Here is a 21,726-nt window from a genome sequence, read left to right on the forward strand (position 1 = left end):
CTGCCAAGGTAAGTGAATCTCTCCATGGCCTCAACATCCTCACCACAAACAGGTGCAGACAAGATAGCAGCATCTAAGATGTCACTGAAAGCCTGGATGTTAGTGTTGACCCAAGAAACCCGTAATCCCAGCAGCTCTGACTCCTCATTCAGCACCTCAAGTACCCCCAAAAGGATATCTTGAGTCTCCGCAAAGATGACTGCATCATCTGCAAAATCAATATCAGAGATCTTGACATTCTCAAATGATGCACCGCAGATTAATATGCTTGACATCCTCCCCAGAATCCAGTCTATACATGCGCTGAAAAGTGTGGGGGCCAGTCCACACACCTGACCAACTGCAGTAACAACTGGAAATAATTCAGAGATTGAATCACCACATCTCACAACACTCTCAGATTGAACCAGAGGAGATTCAGACATCAGATTGAACAGTTTAGGTGGCACCCCACGAAGACCAATAATTCTCCAGGGAGTATCCCGATTCACTGAATCAAACGTTACGCTTTACAGAGATCAAAATAGGATACAAGCAGCCCCTGCCGACACTTTTGTCTACATTCGGTGAAGACCTGAAGAGCAAGGATACGGTCAATCGTTGACCTCTTTGGTGTAAATCCTGACTGCTCTGAATGCTGGTGCTCAAGCAGATGGTGACGATACCTATCAAGAATTATCTGAGCAAAGACCTTGCCCGGTACTGAGAGCAGTCTCACCCCTCGGTACTTGTTGCAGGCCTGGTGTTCACCCTTCCTTTTCCACAGAGGGACAAAAAGGCCCCTCTTCCAGTCATTTGGGATGATTCCTCTCTCCTGGGCAGAGCACAGAACTGCATGTGTACAGCTTGCAGTTCTGTACTCAATGACACGAGTACAGCATTTCCACCAGCCTTGAGAAGCTCAGCATGGATGCCACAGATCCCAAGAGCTTTACCACATTTCAACCGGTTTACCGCAGTCTGTGTTTCCACAAACGGAGGTAGACCACAGTTGATTGATGGGTCAGCAATAGGGACAGTAACACCCTTGACATCCAACTCGACAGCTGGTGGATCAGTTTGGTCCAGCTGCTCAAAGTAACTGGCCCAGTGGGCCTTCACTTCAGACTCCTCTGTCAAGAGCCCACCACCCTCTGCTCTAACTGCAATACACCGAGAGACTGTCTTGGAGGAACGCAAATCGCGAATTCCCCTGCAAGCAGCAAGAGAATCACTTGACCACAGGTGATGTTCGACCCCTTCACAGATTCCATGCACATAGGCCTCATTGTCCACTCTTAGTGCACATACAGTTTTACGCCTTAGCTCCCTGAACAGCTCAGCTCTGCCATTCAGCCTGTCCCTGCGACTCTGGTCAATGTTATTCAGTGTCCCTTGAGAGACAAATTCTTCTTCGCCTTGTGGTGAGTTCCAAAACATCCACAGGCAACATCAAGGATGGTTGTCTTGAAGGTGCTTCACAACTCTTCAGGATCCCCCAAAGCACCCGAACCCACGCCCCCCCCCCACAAATATCCACTCAGCCTGTTCGCAAGCTCCTCACCGACCCTCTCATCCTTGAGATTGCCAAAATCCAGCCTAGGCTGGGATGGTACCATTCTCCTGGATTTAAGCTACAACTTCACAGTTGCAACAACACGCCTGTGGTCAGTATTGAGGAACTGAGCACTCCGGTAGACCCTGCAGTTTTGGATCATCCTCCAGCGACCATCAACGAGCATATGGTCAATCTCCTTTGCCACACCGCCAGTGTTGGAATATCAAGTCCGGCAATGAGCCTGTGGGCACTGAAATCATGAACCAGCCACCCTAAGTCCATGACTTCTTGCAAGGTCAAGGAACTTCTTGCTATTCTGGTGCACAGTTCCAGACCCATGGGGACCAACACATGTTTCATAACCATCCCTATCAGTTCCAGTTGATGCATTGAAATCCCCCATGACTTGAAGAGTATCTCGCCTGGAGCACTGATCAATCACATATTAGAGTGTGGAACAGAATGCATCTTTCACGGTGAGATCACTCGCTTCAGTCGGAGCATATACAGAGACCAGGGAGATGACACCCAAGGAGTGACTAATCCTTTGTTTCATAATACACTCGTTGACCAGTGTTACCTCAACTATCATTGGAATCTGCTGACTGGACACAGCTACAGCAACTCCTTGGGTATTGTAACAATCAGAGCGACCAGACCAATAGTTGGTAAAAGGACCCTCCATGATCTCGCCACGATCTGCACTTTGAACTTCAGAGAGTGCTGCAATACCGATGTCCAAATGCTTGAGCTCAAATGATAAGAGAGACAGGTGATCATCCTTTCTTAGGGATTGGACATTCCAGGCACCCACCCAAAGGCACCACCTCAGGTTAACCCAAGGAGACCTCCGCCTGGTGGATGACACCTCAGCACGACCCCGACACACACAATACCGCAATCTGTCCGGGGAAGGTTCCCCCCTGGTTTTCCTCCTATCATCAAAGATTGGGGGTCCCGAATGCTTTGCCCCAATCCCATCATCTGGTGAGCTGCCCTTAGTAGGGCAGCTGCACAGGAGGTCCTCCCACGGAGTGTGTTTTTCAGAGTCGGAACTGCTGATACTTTCAAATCTGGAGCTTACATTTTCTAATTCTGCTTCGTTTAAGAGATTCTCTCAGTGATTCATATGTGGAAATGAAATAAAGCCATGAACGCTGGCATCTCCAGGTGTTTAGAAGCACTGCAATATCCCCAGCAATTCGTAGCTATGATGAACAGACATTTAACATCATGAGTTAGGAAAGTGAAAAAAACAAAAATTTTGTGGTGAAGAAATCGTTGCGGCCTGTTCCAAGTCAAAGCATGGTTGAGCAGGCCAAAAAACATGGCGGCTTCAGTCCACAGCGAGGTAACCCATTATTTGCCTGAAGACCCCATCGAGTGTGTGGTGGCTGAGGATGCACCTGATAAAGGATGTAATTAAATATGGCCGTTAATTATCTTCAATAGGGGTGTTTTAATTAACCCAAACACCCAATTTTCACTCTTGCACTTCCTTGCAGTTCCCTTAGTATGCATGCAAAGTTTCAAACTGATAGGTTTCATGGTTTTGGAGTTATGGAGGCGACATTCTGAGACACACGCAGACTGACATTTATTTGTATAAATTCCTTTAAAATACTCTATATTCCTTTAAAAATATTATTGAACATCTTTTTATTCAGGGTTTATGGTTGGAAACTTCCAAATGCAGTATTTAGACATGTGAACCCCCTTCCTCCTTTCTTTCAACTTTCCTCCCCTTTCTTTTTAAAACTTTGATTAAATCCCAACTGCATATATTGGAGATGGCCCATATCGATATTGTCTTAACTATTTAAAGTCATACTTTGCACTTGTTATTTTTACAGACATTCTTTTCACCTTGAAGAAATTTGATGAAAGATACTACTTGCAACTTTTGTTCAATGCTTTTCAAGCTTAGCTAAAAGTTGATAGAAGAAAACATTGTGAAGACTGCAGCCCTCCCACTTATTTCTCTGCCGAATTTGTCTCAAGAGTTATTGAAAAATATATTTGATTTAAAGATTTTTTTTGTTTATCCTTTCTTACTTGAAGCAGTCACTCTACTTGTAAGCTTGAAAATAGCTGAATATATTTTCTCCTGTACTTTGTCTTGTGTAGCTTTTTAGGCCATCAATCAATCTATAATAACATTTGCCACGAAAGCAAATCATGTCATGTGTACAATTCAGATTTTGTTAACTTATGCCACAATGATCTCAAGATAATCGGAAAAGATGTGGCTTGGTTATGCTTTTTCCATGAAGATTACATTCAAAATCATTACGAACAAGCAGGCGAGTCATGATAATGAAGGTATTATGATAATGTATCTGTTATCCTTTCATACAATGATGTAAAACACATTCTCAAGCCTTGTGCAATTTCATGGCTCGTGCTTTGTCAAAATTGGTCCAACTTGTGCTGGAATTTGCCGAATTGCTCGAGCAGTTTCCTTTTTTCTGTTAAAGCAGTAAATTGAACTCATCAACATATCGAACAGTATGAGGAAAGACAAGACCAAGTGTTGCAGTCAGTATATGTTGCTTCATTATATTCCCAATGCCACATTTAGATTGCTTCACAATGTCTCATTGAAATGGAAACAAAGCATTCAGATCAATACATCAATACATGTTTTTGTCCAGGCTGTTTATCGATGAATTTACAGTGTAAATTGCACAAAAAAGGATGAATGAAGTCATGATGGTTGCTCATGGAACAAAACATTTATCTTTTCCTGGGCCTATCATATCATCTGCACAATCTCCTGCACTGCTTGCACTTCATCAATCCTCCAGTGCACCTATGTGATTATTGACATATTGATCAAATTTATTTGATACAGTGAGTCCCTGACTTTCGGACGTCCAACTTGCGAACACCCACACTTTCGAAGAACTGTCCAGAAGAAATACTTATTTACGGCAGTCCAACTTGCGTACGTTCATTCAGACTTACAAACCGCATGAAATACAGTGTGGGTCCAGGGTCATTCGTTGACTTCTCCCATTATTTCAGTCCATACAGTATCCTGTATCGGTGTTGTTGCTGTATCTCGCTTATCTGCTGACATTATGTGGCCTGTAATCATGGCAGATAAACGCAAAAGTGATGTGAAAGGACGTGTCATTTCTACGAAGCGTAAGACCATTACGATGGAAATCAAGCTGGACATTATAAAGCATTTGGACAGAGGAAAAACGCTATTGATCCTGCTCCAGTTTCATCTTCATCTCCATCTCAGTCTCCAGCCCAATCACCAGCCTCACATTCCTCCTCTTTGGAGTGCACCACTTCTCATCCCTCCCAGTATAGTGGGGAAACTTAGCATAACAATTGTGCATTTAGTGAGGAAAGCACCAAATTTGGCACACTAGTAGCCTCACATATTATGAACAGATTTGGATATTGGGCCATCTCAAATTCAGCCGCTGATGGCTGTGGCAGCCATTTTCCAAAATGGCCACGAGCGGTTACTATAATTTCACTCTAACATTGGTTTGAATATTTATTAAAAGCTGAATTAAGAAAAGCATAACCTGTAGCCACCTCAAGTTTAAAGATAGCCGCCATTTTGCAAGATGGCTGCTAATTATTTGTTGTACCGGACGACTATCTCACTCATAGAAATTGGTTGTTGAGAATGGTGGCAAATGAATCAAGGGCTGCGTCTGATTGATATGAATACCAACATCGCTTATGTAAAGTCAGTGGTTGTTGAGCATGGTTGCAAACGAATCATGGGCTGCGTTTCATTCATCTGAATACCGACATCTCACTCATAGAAATTGATCGAGAGATGTCTGATTTAAATGTTCTGAATCAGTGACACAGTCTGCTCTGTTAATATTCTCTCAATTTTGTGAGCACTCTCCCTCTCTCACACACACACACACACACACACACACACACACACACACACACACACACACACACACACACACACACACACACACACACACACACACACACACACACACACACACACACACACACACACAGCTGTGCATTGAAGTGCGGCCTTTTTGCACTTGCAACGCTTCAGACAGCTCTTCTTGCACTTGCACGATACTAGCTCATAGCAGGTGTGGGCTGCTTTGGGTAGCTTCGTCCAGTGTGGCTCGTACACCCCCTCATCATTCTTGACCCAGCCCCAGCTGGAGGGAGGAGGCAGCTCTGACGTTGGTAGCAGTGTTTGACCCCACACATGGCCTCCTTGGTAGGCCACCCTCTTCACATGCTCCTCCAGAGCTGCCTTGGTTTGCGGGATCAGCTGCACGTTGTTCTTCTTCCCGAAGAGTTTCTTCCAGGCCTTGTCAATGTCGTTGCACGTGCTGGTTCTGTCATAGAGCAATATGACGAACCTCTCGATGGTGTACATGGCATCGTCTGGTATGCCACTTGGTGCAGAGGATATCTTCAGCAGTGCGTCTGTAAGTTCTGGCAGAACGGTCCAGATTGTCCAAGCAGTCTTCTTACCATGTCCAGCAAAGCTAGATACAGTGTCACACCCAGTCAGAGTGTGAAACATTGGGAGTGCCTGTGCTTCTCTGGTCCTAGGCCAGCTGCTATTTCGTGGGCTGCCAGGTACCGAAAACGCTTCCCAGTGCCAAATGCTAGCCACAGTTCATCTTCTGGTTGCAGTCCCTGGGCCACTGACACAGCCAACACCACAACATCGGCGTCAACTGTCTTGATCAGTATCTTGTGGTGACCATGGTTGGCTACATGGGATGCATGCAACAACATTCGACTGTCAGCTTCTTCGTGGCTGCATGGGGCGAGCAAGGCCAGGTCTCGCAGCGGTGGCTTGCTCAGGACTGCCTCTCCATCAGTGATAACCAGCTGCTTGTCATCCTGGTCAAACCACCTGAAGATAGCTTCTGATAGGAACTTGAACAGCTCAGTCTTGTTGGTGTCCACTCGGAAGAAGTTCTTCCAGTTTCCAGGTATAACTGCTGCTCCGACCACACGTCTACGCACTCCTTTTCCACGCTTTGATCTTGCACTGCCTTTCAGTGAATCAGCAACGTAGCGGTCCCAGACCAGGTCCAGGCGTGACACAGTCTGAAGCTTTGTTGACAGGTACGGTATGACACAATGTAGGATAAATTAGTTATGTATTAAACCGGTTTTCTCTGAGCCCATAGTCATAAATAGTATTGCCACTCGTAAAATCTTCTACAGACGCTGGTGATGGCACATAGACAATTCACACCCATCATCTGAGTTACATGGCTTCATTCCCAATACGACCGAATTCATCCATATTTAGGTTACTTCGAGCCGATGTGCTGAGATGTGTTGCGATTGACTGTAAGAGTCAATAAAAATGCAGTTTCAGAAAACGGAAGGGTTACTCAACAAACTGACTAAAACAAATTAGCTTAGCCATGAAAATGGAAACTAGAATGGAAAACTACTTACAAATGGTTTGGCATTGCCGTCAATCGAACGAAGATAACCTGAAACCTAACGAGTTATCATGGTAAAGATATCTCGCCAACACACCGGTATGAAGAGAGAACTTCCTCACTCAGTAGCAAACTGGAACTGGTGCCGTGAAGGCAGAACAGAAATACATGCAGAACCTCGTAACCCGGTAATCCGTGACTGAGATAATCCTATGACCAAACTGCACCCCGCAAACCCAACTCAACTTGATGAACTACGGTTAACAATAGGATAGCATAGAGAACTCTATGGGCACAGAACAAAATAACAATGAATCGAGTCAACAAGTGTAAGCTGGCAACTCAACCGTGCGCGATTCCGGGGTCAATATGCACGCACACCACTTCTACTACCATGTGCCAAGCCAATAGTGCTATGAATGTTTATCATTGGTTTTCATTCAGAATCTGTCTTAATAAGACTAATTAGTCCACTTTAACTTTTTTTTCTCAACCAAATCAAATTGTTACTTTCTTTGACCATTATTGGACCTTTATTAGTAAATAAACTTTCACTATCAATCTGCATCCCTCTCCAGTAAAGCATATATGTGTCATAGCAGTAACCACTGGTGGCCATTTTGAAAAATGGCTGCCACAGCCATCAGCAGCTGAATTTGAGATGGCCCAATATCCAAGTCTGTTCATAATATGATAGCCTACTAGTGTGCCAAATTTGGTGCTTTCCTCACAAAATGCACAATTGTTATGCTATATTTGGCTAAGTTGCCCCACTATTATTGTACATTAAAATTCTTTTTTTCTCTTTTGTTATTGCATTATTTATTATTGTATTATATTTATTATTGTTACATAAAGGGAGTTAAAGGTTTAAAAAAAAAAAAAAAACATGGTCGAAAATTATTTTATTTTGTATACAGTGACTTGGTCTTGGTAGGGTATGTGTACACACATTATAGAGTTATCAGCAGCATTTTCCGACTTGCATTTCAATAAACTTACAAATTGACTTCAGGAACATAACCCGTTCGTAAGTCTGGGTCTGCCTGTACCCTCTTTCATATATTGTCTGTTTTAGTCCACTCCTTGTTTATGCTTCATGTCATGCTGACATTGCTCCCTTCCCTATGCCCGTCCAAAACTCTTAATGATGTATTGTAATTATTTTAAAATCATTTTTTCCCAAATTTTGTAAGTTAACTATTTTAAATTTCCTTCTCCTCTGTTCCTTTGTCTTGACTGTCCTTTGTTTCATATCCTTGAATATCCTCAATTTGTTTCAGCTATTTTAAATCAAGAACTCATTTAACATCAAGTGTGATGATTATTAAACTTATGTGTGATACCATTTTATATCGACAGGTCATTAAAAACTATTGTGATGTCTTTGAATCTCTGTTTACATTTAATTCCCTGTCAGTCTGTGAACCTGTTGCCCTCTGTCATTTAGTTCCACCATGATCCAAGATTTCTGCATAAAAATACAAATATCTGCAATTCACCAAATTATAATAATGAGTGTGCATAAAATGTATTAAATTAGGTTAATACGTTTTAGTCCTTGAACTCCATTGTTCTGTTTCTTTAACTGACTTCCTTCTTTTCTTCATAAGCTTCTCAAACCTCACTTTCTTTGACGTGTGAATCACTTTCAGTGGGCTTCAGTTGTCCGTGTTTCCTACTTTTCTCTGACCTGTCACTGCCTCTTCTTTCTTTCCCCACTCCTGTGCTCAGAGTGGCCGCATTAGTCCTGAGGAAATAGATCTAGAGAGTGAACCTTGGTATAAGTTCTTCTCTGAGTTGGACTTTGGCCGGCCGGTAAGTTCATGTAGGAAAAGCGACTGTATAGATCACTTTGATAAATGACACCCAGTCCAGTCGGTCAGTCTATAAAGAGGAATTCTAAAATTCTTCAGCCAATTTGCTGGTTTTTTGATCTATACAAAACCTTTTCATTTCCTTGCTTTAATAGCTATTGCTACAGGCTATTCTTTATTCATTGTTTCACTGCTTATAAATGTTCATCTTTGTGGACACACTGTGCACACTTTTGGCTTTGCATGTGAATTTCCTTTTCCAGCTGTCCAATCTTGATGGCTTTGTGGTGAACATGTGTTGCTTTGTCATGTTTGCTTTCCTTTGTCCCTGCTTGCTGCCTTTGTCTCTCCTCCATCCCACCTCATTCTCCTGCCTCTGGGTTAGCCTCCAAAAAAGACATGGGATGTAGCACCCGGAGAAGCAGCCATCATTCCAGTGGAGGAGAGGAAGGTACGTTATCAACCCTCCAATGCTGCCTCCCATTTTCTTTCAAACACAATATTCTACTTCATCGATGTCACACCCATCTCAAACTTGACACAAAGCATCCTGGCGTCAGCTTTCTGCTCTCACACACACACACACACACACACACACACACACACACACACACACACACACACACACACACACACACACACACACACACACACGTTTGTTTTAGCTTTCAGTCTCTCATGGTAGGCCTGTTTGAACTTTCAATAGCTGTAAGAATTAAATACAAAAAAGAATGATGTTGAAAGGTTTTTTAATGAGCTTTGCAACAATAAGCAAAAGTTTTAAGTTGCATTTAAATTACTTGTTCATGACCTCTCTTATTTCTTGCAGGATATTGGGCACATACAACAACAGTAATAGAGATGAATATTTTATGGCAAAGATCAAGTAACCTTTCTTGCAGATATGGACTTGGGTTACATCACAAGGTGGCCATTTGTGCATAGAAATATGTAAATTGGTTATAAATTGCTTCCAAGAGTTATAAAGAAGGAAAACATTACAAAGCTTTCGAAGTTCAGGCTTTGGACTTGTCGTCTTACATTAACCACCATCATTGCAGAAACCACAACATGATCATGAGTGTAAACTGTCTACAATGCATACTCAAACACAGGTCGGTGTCATATGTTCAAACTTTATGGAAGATCCTAAATGCACTCTGACAGAGTGGATGTAATTTCCTGAAATTAAGACGATTCTGAAAAAAATCAGACCTTGAAACACCTCATGTTTTCTCATCACACTTCATTGGCTCATAAAAAGGCGACTCATTTATCTTGGGGAGGAATATCAACATATAATAAGTGAGGAATTTAAATAGTCTTTCGAGACACAAGATAGTGGCTTTGTGTGCCGTACCCCAGTTTCGCTAACCCTTTTGCACTGCACTGCCATACCACAATTTTCCTGCTTAGCATCCTGTCCAAATGCTTTTCAAACTGCTACATTACAAGATCAAAGTTCATACCTATAAACTAAGATTTATTACTATTTTTTTTCTTCTCAATTTTCATGCATTTTGGTGTGCGGTTTCACCAGCAACAGTAAAATCATTACATAACAAGAACTTTAAATTATCAATAAATACCAATACAAGAAGATCAATGCATAACATGAGTTTTATATAATAGTAGCAGGGGAAGCCAGCATTGCTTTTTGTGGAGGCTGAAAACACTTCCCTATACCCAGTCAGGAATGGGGTCGGATAATTTAATATTATCTTTCTTATAACTGCTTCAGCACTATCAAGCGATTGGAGTGGTGGGGGGGGCGGGGATTCGAACTTTTTTTTTCAAAACATTCAAAAGTTTTTGCCTAAAACACTCCCCGGCACTCACTGATGAAACTTTCAAAGTTTGACGAAGATTTGTTCAGCCATCTTTGAGAAAAATGGTGATGAACGCACGCACGCACGCGCACACACACACACACACACACACACACACACACACACACACACACACACACACACACACACACACACACACGGCTCTCTTATACAGTATAGATTTCAATACCAATAAATAGTATGATTAGGAGATGACAGGAAACCTTAGGTCTAAGGTTGGGGTCTTTTAGAGTAGAACAGGAATCTGTCAAAGAAACACAGGTAAAAGAAGGAGGGAAGGACGAAACCAAAACTGATCAAACGAGACTGCAATATGATGTCAACTTTCGAAGAAAGAGAATATGAGCAAGTACCAAGAGTGATACTGAGGTACATCGAACCCTGAAAGAGCTGGCAAATGGAAAAACACCAGTTGCCGATCAAATTCCAGTATAACTCATTAAGATAACAAGAAAAACTGGAAGGGCACTCGGTAGAACGCATACCTCCACCGCGTAATGCCTGATCCATGAGAACATATCAGGCCCAATACATTTTTGAAATATCATGCTATACTGTATGATATCATTTTTGGCCCTATCTCTCAATGGTGACGAATCACTTAAAAAATTATAGTAGCTAGATCCGGATCTGGATATTCACCAAAATCTAATCAATCAGTCCTTGTCACACATCAAATCTGTCCACAAAGCTACATCCGGATCTGGATATTCACCAAAATCTAATCAATCAGTCCTTGTCACACATCAAATCTGTCCACAAAGCTACATCCGGATCTGGATATTCACCAAAATCTAATCAGTCAGTCCTTGTCACACATCAAATCTGTCCACAAAGCTACATCCGGATCTGGATATTCACCAAAATCTAATCAGTCAGTCCTTGTCACACATCAAATCTGTCCACAAAGCTACATCCGGATCCGTTCACAACTTTTTGAGATATCCTGCACACAAACAGACAAGCAGAAAGAAAGGTGTGAAAACCTCCTTCACCTTCAGAGGCAGATGTAAAAACATTTTTAAGAAATGTGAAAATATCGAGGGATTAAATCTCAAAAAAAAACAACCAAACCAGGTAGGAACGACACCACATTACGATTCCACAATACAACACCGAGATCCTCTTCTGGATTAGCATCACAACATTTTTGACATTTAACTATTGTTGTGGGATTGTGATGAAACAACGAGAAAAATATGTAAATGCAACTTTAAAACCGCTTGCCAAGCCGGCAACCTGCTGGACCGCAGAGTTATCCGTGGCTGGTAGCCTCAGGACCGGGCGTTCAGAAAGAATCCAACTGCTTCCCCTCGTGGTGAACCACGAACCACTGGCCGTAATATTTTGATGGATTGAGAAAGGAAGATGGGAGATTGTTGGAATGGACTGATGGGGTGAAGGAAGGGTTGTTGAATTGAGGTTTGCTGAAGGGAATTATTGGGGGATTGAGAAAGGCAGAGGGGGGAATGGAGCCGTGGGGTATTGAAATAAAGATTAAAAGGAGCAGAAGGGGGGAGGGAAGACCACACCCAGGAAACACAAACTAACCTCAACACATGCCACCCAAACCCTAGGACAAGAGGCAAAGGTTGACCGACACATAAACTATTGAAATAAATGTCCATGTATACTCTCCCCCTGGGGTACATTTCCAAAACCGTCACGATATACAGTGCCGACAGAAAGTCTACACCCCCTTTCAAAATTTTCACCTTTTGTTTCCTTATAGCCTGGAATTAATATGCATTACATCAAACTTTCCACCTTCATTTACACATCGTAACCAACAACTTCCAAGTGAAAAACAAATTCTACAAATTTCAGAAAATTTATTAAAAATACAAAACTAGAATATCTTGGTTGGATAAGTATCCACACCCCCTTATTATAACAATTGTAAATTAGCTTAGGTGTAACTAATCACCTTCAAAATCATACACCAAGTTATTTGACCTCCACCTGTGTTAAATTTTCATGATTCCGATGATTTCAGAATAAAATCAACTGTTCCTGTAGGTTTCCTCTGCTCGGTAGTGCATTTCACAGCAAAGACTCAAACATGAGAACCAAGGAGCTTTCAAAAGACCTTCCTTCTTGCTGGGATAAAGTTGTGGAAAGGCACAGATCAGGGGATGGGTATAAAAATATTTCAAAGCCCTTGAATATCCCGTGGAGCGCAGTCAAGACAATCATTGTAAGACGTGGATGACGTATGGCACCACCAAGACCCTGCCTAGATCAGGCCATCCCTCCAAAGTGGATAACCAAGCAAGGAGACGATGAATCAGAGAGGCTTCCAAGAGGCGAACATCAACTTTGAAAGAGCAACATACCTGAATGGCAAAGATTGGTCACTGTGTGCATATGACAACAATATCCCAAGCACTCTACAAGTCTGGCAGCTGTACGTTTGGGTGGCAAGAAGGAAGCCATTACTCAAAAAGCTCACCTTGAGTCCCATTTGAGGTATGCAAAAAAACACTCTGGAGATTCTGACGCCATGTCGAAAAAAAGATATGTGGTCTGATAAAACCAAGACAAAACTTTTTGGCCAAAATGTAAAATGTTACTTTGGACGTAAACCCACCATAGCACGACACACGAAGAATGCCATCCCTTTTGTGAAGCATGGTAATGGCAGCGTCATATTATGGGGATGTTTCTTATCAGCAAGGACTGGGGCACTTATCAGGAGAGACGGGAAAATGGATGTAGCAAAATACAGAAAAATCTGATAGGAAAACCTGCTGCCCTCTGAAAGAAAGCTGAAATTGCATCAGGTCATTGTCATGCTGAAAGGTGAACTTCCATCTCACACAGCCAAACCTACATTACATTGGAGTGGTTAAGGAACAAAAAGATAAATGTCCTTCAGAGGGGTAGGGGGGAGGAGGGGTGGGAGAGAGAGAGGGAAAGCGGTGGAGGAGGAGATCGGGACCATATTCTGTGCAGAGCGTTGGTGCTGCCTAAGCAGTCTCCTTGGCTGTTGGGCACAATCCTGGATGGGTCACCACTCCGACACAATATACCAGCATGCTGGCACTCATTTTACCAACCTCGGAAGGATGACAGGCCGAGTTAACCCCACTGATTTGACCAACTTCTATCTTCTCATCCAAACTCTCCCTTCCTCATATGTGGTGACTTCAATTGTCATCATGCCAGTTGGCTGGGTGTGAGTACCTCTCTCACCTGTCATGGCACTTCAGCAAAAGCTTTCTGCGACTTATTGGGACTGTCTCATTTGGTCAATTTCTCAACCAAGGGTACTCTATCTCCTCTGGATCTGATTTTGACAAATCCCCCTGAAAATATCTGCTGTTCTTTCTCCGCTCAAATTGGTTCTTCTGACGACATCCTTGTCAAAGTGGACATCTCTCTGGCTGTTATCAGAGAACCACCTCAGCGCCGTCGAGTTTGCCATTTCACTCACGCCAACTGGCAGGGTCTCCATGCAGCCAGCAAACTTATAGACTGGTCTCCCATCGCTACTTTCTCCAACATCAACTCATCCTGGGAATTCTTTCAAAGAAACTTGCTCTCCCTCATTCACAGATTTATCCCCTCTCGTCTTCAGTTGTCCTACCCTTCCTCACGCTGATGGTTCACTGAAGATTGTGGCGAGGCAGTTGTCCTGAAACAACTTGCCTTTGCCTCATGGAAAGAAAACCCAACTGAGGGTAATCTCAGTTCCTTCCATCAAGCTGGAACAAGTGTGTATCTATCTGCAGGAGAGCCAGAAATCAACATCTTTCTAAGCTCAAGTTTGAACTCTCAAACCTCTCTCCCTCCTCCACATCCTGGTGGCGTCTAATCAAATCTGTTTCTGATGTATGTTCCCCCTCCATCCCCTCACTTACCTCAAATAGCCTCACTGCTGATACCGCACGTGAAAAAGCTGAATGCCTAAACTCGGTGTTTGCATTGAAATCTTGTGTATAAAACCCATCACTTACTGTACCCACCTGACCCAGTCGCACCAAACTGTCCCTGGACTCTGTGTCCTTTTCTTCTGACAAAGTGGAGAGTTTGCTGTCAAACCTCGACTCAGATTCTGCAACCGGTCCAGACGGCATCAGCCCACATGTCCTAAAAACCTGCTTCTCTGCTCTTGCACACCCTCTCATTTGCTCAAGGTCATCTGCCATCTGCTTGGAAATCAACAAACATTAATGCCCTGCATAAAAAGGTGCAAAAACAGATCCCTGCAACTCCAGACCAATGAGCCTTCTCCCAATCATCAGCAAAGTTATGGAATCCATCATTGCTTCAGACATTAAATCCTTGGCCTCTTCTCCAATGGCTTGATTTCCGATCATAAATTTGGTTTCAGACCAGGTCAATTCACCCTGGATATGCTGCTTATGCTCTCCCAACAATGGATGGAGGTCCTCAATGCCGGACATGAAATCAGAGCCATATCGCTGGACATATCGTATGGTTTTGACATGGTCTGGAACCCTACCCGACTCACCAACCTCTCTTCCTATGGTATCCAAGGCCATCTCCACTCATGGCTCGCAGACTTCCTCTCCTGTCGCAGTCAACGTGTGGCCCTAAATGGAGTTCTTTCATCCCCTCTTCCTGTCCAGGCTGGAGTTCCTCAAGGGAGAGTTCTGGGCCCTGTTCTTTTTCTGGTTTTCATCAATGATCTCTCTGACTCTCTGGAAAATCCTCTCTATCTCTTTGTTGATGACTGCACCCTCTGTCGTACCATCTGTCATCCCTCAGATCGGCAAGCAGCAGCTTCTTCGCTCTCTGTAGATCTTGTTAAAATCACAAACTGGTCCAACACGTGGAACATGTCTTTCAATCCAGACAAATCTCACACTCTCACTTTGTCTCTCCAAAAGGACCGTTTGGAACCCCCCCACCCCCCCCCATCTACTTTCCCAACAATCCTTTGGAAGAAGTCCTTTCTTTCAAGCTTCTGGGTCTCACTATCTGCCATGATCTTTCATGGGAAAGCCACATTTTCAACCTGACCTCCAAAGTCTGTCGCCGACTGGGAATCCTCCGTCGTGCAAAGTCCTTCCTCGGCCCACCTGAGCTCCTGACCACATACAAAGCTTTTGTCCACAGCCTGATGGAGTACTGCTCTCCCCTCTGGGCTGGTCTCCTCTCCGGTCTCGCCCCCCTCCCCCCGCTCTGTATGTGATTTATCCCCACCGATTTATCCCCACCGATTTATCCGCAGGGCGCTCAAGGCCCGCCAACAACCCACTTCTGGTAAAACTACCAAAATCACGAATCACTGCTCACCTTCATTCTTTAATTACTCTTTTTTCCCGCCTTTGGAATAAACTCCCTCACTCTTCAATCCCATTCTTCTCTCCAGGCCTTCAAAACAGCTGTTCACCACCTCCTCTTATCATCCCCCATCCAAATTCTCGATCTTTTCTACCCCCATTAATCCATCCCAAACCCACCTCCTTCAAATTCCCTTCTTTCCTTCCTGAAGGTCCCTGTAATGTCCATCTTATATACCCCGTGTTCCCCGCCCCATCCCTCTCCCTTCCACAGATTCCAAATGTCTCTGTTCCCCACCATTTTGGCATTCTCACTCCCGCCCCTCTTGTCTCATACCCCCCCCCCCCCTGCTCTGCTGTGCGTTGTGTGTTCGCTCTTATACGAGTCTTGACAAGGTATGCAAAAATATAAAACTGCTATTAATTTTACAGCTGAGTGGGATTTGAACTCAGGACCCTTGGATCCATTCTCTGCCTGGGATGTTCACTTGCGCTTCAAGAATTTCATCCAGCTGTGACTTCAAATTTTTTTGAATTTTTTTTTTTCTTCAAATTTTTCAAAATTTGGATTTTCAATTGGCCAATCAGGCAGATTTGATCAGAAAGCCCTGCAGAACAAAAATGCCAAATTTGATGCTTGTATCATAATTTGCACGATTTTTCTACTATCTACTACACTACCAGGTGAACTAAAAATCATTGTCGAAGAGGGTTTATGTGGGGAGGTGTGGCTGTCCCCCAAAATAGGAATTTGCTTTCTTCTCAATCACTACATACACAATTTCGGTGAAACTTGATCACAGCCTCACCCATGACGTTTCAAAGTTTGTTCACTGCATTAAAAAAAATTAATCCATAGGTATTTACTTTCTTCTCCATTAAATAATTTGTTGGTTATCCACACCTACCAGTGTTTCCCTGGTTTTCTTATCCAGCCGCAGCCAGGTGAGTGCCCAGGTGTATTGCCGCTATTTTTTTTAAAGGTAAAGTACTGACTACATACAGGCAAAAGCTATTACAGTAACACTTATTTTGTAACCTTTCAAACAAATAATTTGCTCCTGAAATGATTTATGGTTAATGAGGCAAAGTGTTTGGAATACTTATGCAACAGAGAATCATTTGATTTTCTCTGTTCATCTTACATTCACATTTTATCAGCTTTATCACTTTGGAGTCGTTTGTGAAGACACTTTATATTAAGTTTGATCTGAAAGCATCATCTGCTCAGCAGACCTCTGCTGAAAGTCTGTTAGGCAGACCCCGAATGTGTGTGTACATGTATGTATATTAGAAATATGTCTCATCTGGAAATTTAACAAACAGGAATAAATTCCTGCATGGTCTGGTGTGAAAAAATTCTGACTCGACCCAGGACTCAAACTCAAGGACATCTTCGCTTGCATGACAACAGCTCACTGAGCTCTTGAGTCTGGGTTAACCTGAGAAATTTCTCACAATGACACTGCAAGCTTACTTAAAGGTAACTGTGATATTGAATTGACTTTCACAGAAATTTGAATTATCTACCTAAATAGCACACTTCTACCTTCCCACAAATGTTTAATGGGGAATAGCACCAGAAAAGGGAAAATAACCCAAACTTTTCACAGTACAGATGAAGAAAATAAATACATAACAAAGTTGAAAGGATGAAGAAAATAAAAATAAAAATTATTCAAACCTTTGATATCAATGACATGGGATGAGAAGAACAACCTTTTGACTGGAATCAAAAGGTTGTTCTTATAATCAATGCAGGAATCATTAATGAAGTATTAGACAGTCATTGGGACATGTGTAATTCAAAATGATAACTCGATAGATGGTCATTAAAGCTGTTTTTTTTTTTCAATGTTGTATGTGATCATATTGTACACTTGACTTCAAAATGTCCGGCTGTGCCAAACTGTGCCAGCAGGAGTGGAAAAGCCGTGTGCTCGAGAATCAGGCTCAGCTAGAGTCAGAATTACAACGGGCTGAGGAGTTTTACGTGCAGCAGGTGTCCAGGCTGAGAAAGGTACCAGCCTTCAAAGATTCAACAACAAAAAAAAAAGATTCGCAACATTAAGTTCAAAATATTCCCTTTTAAAACATATGGTGAGTTTTGATTATTTGTATTTCTTTTTCCACAAATTAGTTAGGACAAAAGTGTATTTGCTCACCAGTCTCAGCAGAGGTGCCACCCACATTGAGCCTTGTGCATAGTTTGTGTTGGCATCATGAATTGGGTGCCATTGTCAAAATTGGTATGTCTTGCACTTAACTCGCTGCACAACCCTCAAAAAACACTGCTAGCTTTTCCTGTTCTACTCTGTATGCCTTTCTGACCGACAAGTATACAGGACTGCAGGCAAACTGAAAATGAGTCTCATGGAAACTTTATGAACATTGCTTGCCTCTCATGAGTATAATCATCTATCTGGTTTATCCACATGCTACTCAAGCACATTCATTAAATTGCTCATGTGTGCAATGTGTGCTCTCTTACTAATGATCTAAGCAATGGGGTTCTTGATTAATCACCAAACCATATGGCCTGCAGTCCTTATGTAAGAGGTCTTGACTGGATCTCTGATATGTTTATTTGTTTGATCCCGGAAATATAACATTGCCAAGGTGGTGATTTTGAGTCCCCTCATGCACTCTTGTCCCCATTTATCTCACTTCACCCACTGCATTGGCCTTACCTTCCACAACCACTTTGCCACCATCATATTTGTTTTCTCATTTTTCTTTGTTGTTTTGTTCATTTTTTGAACATGCTGAGCATGTTTTCCATTTGCTTCTGAAGGCTTGCACACTGAGCACTTGCTGCACTTGTATACTGTGCCTTATTGTATGAAAAATATACTATTCATTTAAAAAAAAAAATTGAAATTCAGTTATATAATTTGGGTGCAGAACTCGTGTGTTTGTTTGAGCTCTATCCGTGACCGAGTGGGATGTGTGCTCATTTTGAGTATGAATTCCCAAGGGTCTCAACAACTGATATTGCAAATTGCTTCCGATATGACAGAATTGTTTGGTTTCTTGTTTACAGAATGCAATATTGAGGGCTTTGGCAGATAAATCACCAGAACGAATTTTGGGGTAAGTGATAACATTTGGACATGCTAACACCCACATAGTATTTGTGTTATATATATATATATATATATATATATATATATATATATATATATATATATATATATATATGTATGCATATTTATATGTGTGTATATGTATATGTATGTATATATATATATATATATATATATATGTATGTATATGTATTAGGGTGTTCCAAAAAAATGAAAGTTTGATTTTTGCTGCTTCCTGATTTTGCCTTTGTTCCAATACCCAATAAGAACTTATAGGTCAAAAATGAACAAAATCCCATGATATTTAGGGGTTCCTCAAGTTGGCACAATTTTGGTTCATATTTACAAAATACACGTAATTTGCACAATGTAATATACTATTCCAATGAAAATATCAAACAACCATATGAATTGTGAAGTGTACTGCGTTGTGCACATTCGACGGCAAGTTGTCAGTTACAGTTTGGCAAATTTCAACAATATTGTGCCAACTTGAGGAACCCCTAAACATCCTCCAATCTGCTTCATGTTTGGTGTGTATGTTTCTACTGTCAAATGGAACAAAGGCACACCCAGGGAGCATGAATATTCATACTTTTATTTTTTACCCCCTATTATGAAGCACCCTACTGTGTATATGTATATATGAATATATGTATGCATATATATATATATATATATATATATATATATATATATATATATATGTATACATATCTTACTAATTATCTAAGCAATGGGGTTCTTGATGAATCACCAAACCATATGGCCTACATTCCTTATGTAAGAGGTATTGACTGGATCTCTGATATGTTTATTTGTTTGATTCTGAAAATATAACATTGCCAAGGTGTTGATTTTGAATCCCCTCATGCACTCTTGTCCCATTTATCTCACTTCACCCACTGCATTGGCCTTACCTTCCACAATCACTTTGCCACCATCATATTTTGGTATTTGTTTTCTCCATATTTTGGTATATATCACCTATATATATATATATATATATATATATATATATATATATATATATATATATATATATATATATATATATATATATATATATATATATATATATATATATATATATATATACATATACATATACATATATATAGTTACGAATTTGGAATTCAATTGCACACAACATACAGGTTCCCTTAGTCAGCTATGTCGATAAGTGCATGTTCCCGAGATAGCTCACCTTCCATTGTTAAAATGTTCAGAGATCGATTAGATGCTCTGTGGATAGATTTAATAGTTAGGGAGCAAACAATGGAGATGTCCCTCCCCCTCTTCTGCGAAGAGGAAGAAGAACACTGCGGTGACGTCAACAACTCCCTCCCAACCGTGGTTGAGCGGTTGTGGATCACGAGCGCATGAGTCACGCCGGGTGCGGGGGAGGGGTGCAAAGGATAAAGAGGACATCTTTTCTTTGTTTGAAGAGTTCGTGGCAGAGTTCGTGAAAGAGTCCCGTGGGAGTCCCGTGGTAGGGCTGAGTTCGTGGGCTGAGTTCGTGGGAGTCCCGTGGCAGGGTTCGTGGCAGAGTTCGTAAAAGAGTCCCGTGGGAGTCCCGTGGTAGGGCTGAGTTGGTGGGCTGAGTTCGTGAAAGTCCCGTGTAAAGAGTCCCGGGTGGGAGTCCCGTGGCAGAGTTCGTGGGAGTCCCGTGGCAGAGTTCGTGTGCTGAGTCCTGTGGGAGGAGTAAGCTTTTTGCTTCGGAGAGAGCAGTCGTTCAGCCATCAGGTCCTGCTTGGCTTGCTTGGCTTGAGGCCTTCGGAAGCTTTTTGCTTCGGCAGTTGGGGAAGTCGGGAGGAAGCCAGAAGCCAAGGAGCTGCGTGGAAGCCCGGGTGTCGCGAAGGAGACGCGAGCTGGAGGCGCAACCTTGCCTGCTGTGTCGTGCAAACCACGCGTTTGTGTGGAGAGAGCTGGAGAGAGCTCGCCTGCCACACGGAAGGCCTGAGCTCGACCGCGGCTACGCTAGCTGCCGTGGGGAAGGAGCATCGCGGGTTGCCCAAGCGCGTTCGTGTGGAGAGAGCCGGAGAGAGCTCGCCTGCCACACGGAAGGCCCGAGCTCGACCGCGGCTACGCTAGCTGCTGTGGGGACGGGACGTCACGGGTCGTGCAAGAGAGACACCACGAGGGTGCAGGTAACCTGCAAAGGTCTCGTGGGACTCGTTCGGTCTGCCAAGTCCCACTCCATAAAGACCCAAGAGGTCCAGTCTGACCCCATTGCCTTTGATGGGGTCTTTTTCCTGCTTTTCTTTCGAATGAATGTTGTGGCGCCGAGTCCCGTAAGTAAAACTGTCTAAGTGACTGTACATTAATAATTGCTTATAGAGGGTTGTAGTTATTTTGTCATGCTTTTGTTGCTTGTATAATTGCATACGTGTTTTGCCTTATTTAACTGCATACGTGTTTCATTATAATAAATGTCCTTGTGTAAATGTAAACCTGCTCGTTTCGTCCATTCCCTCATTGACTGAACATTTTGTGCGTTGGGAGTTAGAAAGCCGTTGGTTTGCCGTAATAGGGGGACATTTGGACCGACGGTTCTCGGCGATTACGCCGCTCGGAATCACGTAAGGACAGGCTCGCCTCGGCGGTTTGTTCCGTACAAGTTCCGTCGAGGGTGGAATACCCCGGTAGTTGGATCACGTGGGTATTTAGGTACATTGAAGATTGGCAATCGACCCTACCCCACGTGATCTGCCGATTAGCGTATTTCAGTTCTTGTACAAGGACCCATCACTCGGAGTGA

The 21,726-nt window shown here is 42.6% G+C and overlaps 1 protein-coding gene across 41 annotated transcripts in view; it reads left to right on the forward strand.

Annotated features, from left to right (window-relative positions):
* The window catches only part of LOC147018003 (sorbin and SH3 domain-containing protein 1-like), a 329,576-nt gene that overhangs the window by 202,963 nt on the left and 104,887 nt on the right, over positions 1-21,726 (forward strand). For 37 of the 41 annotated variants that reach the window (XM_085897162.1, XM_085897163.1, XM_085897184.1 and 34 more), the window contains 4 exons: positions 8,695-8,778; positions 9,163-9,228; positions 17,801-17,899; positions 18,923-18,972. In XM_085897162.1, coding sequence (XP_085753288.1) covers positions 8,695-8,778; positions 9,163-9,228; positions 17,801-17,899; positions 18,923-18,972 — 299 coding nt within the window. The remainder of the gene's footprint in view (positions 1-8,694; positions 8,779-9,162; positions 9,229-17,800; positions 17,900-18,922; positions 18,973-21,726) is intronic. The other 4 variants (XM_085897174.1, XM_085897178.1, XM_085897177.1 and 1 more) reach the window with 4 other exon arrangements.

Source organism: Eptatretus burgeri, chromosome 10, assembly GCF_056783735.1.
Source record: "Eptatretus burgeri isolate ZD-2024b chromosome 10, Ebu_testis_v1, whole genome shotgun sequence".
Classification (NCBI taxonomy): Eukaryota; Metazoa; Chordata; class Myxini; order Myxiniformes; family Myxinidae; genus Eptatretus; species Eptatretus burgeri.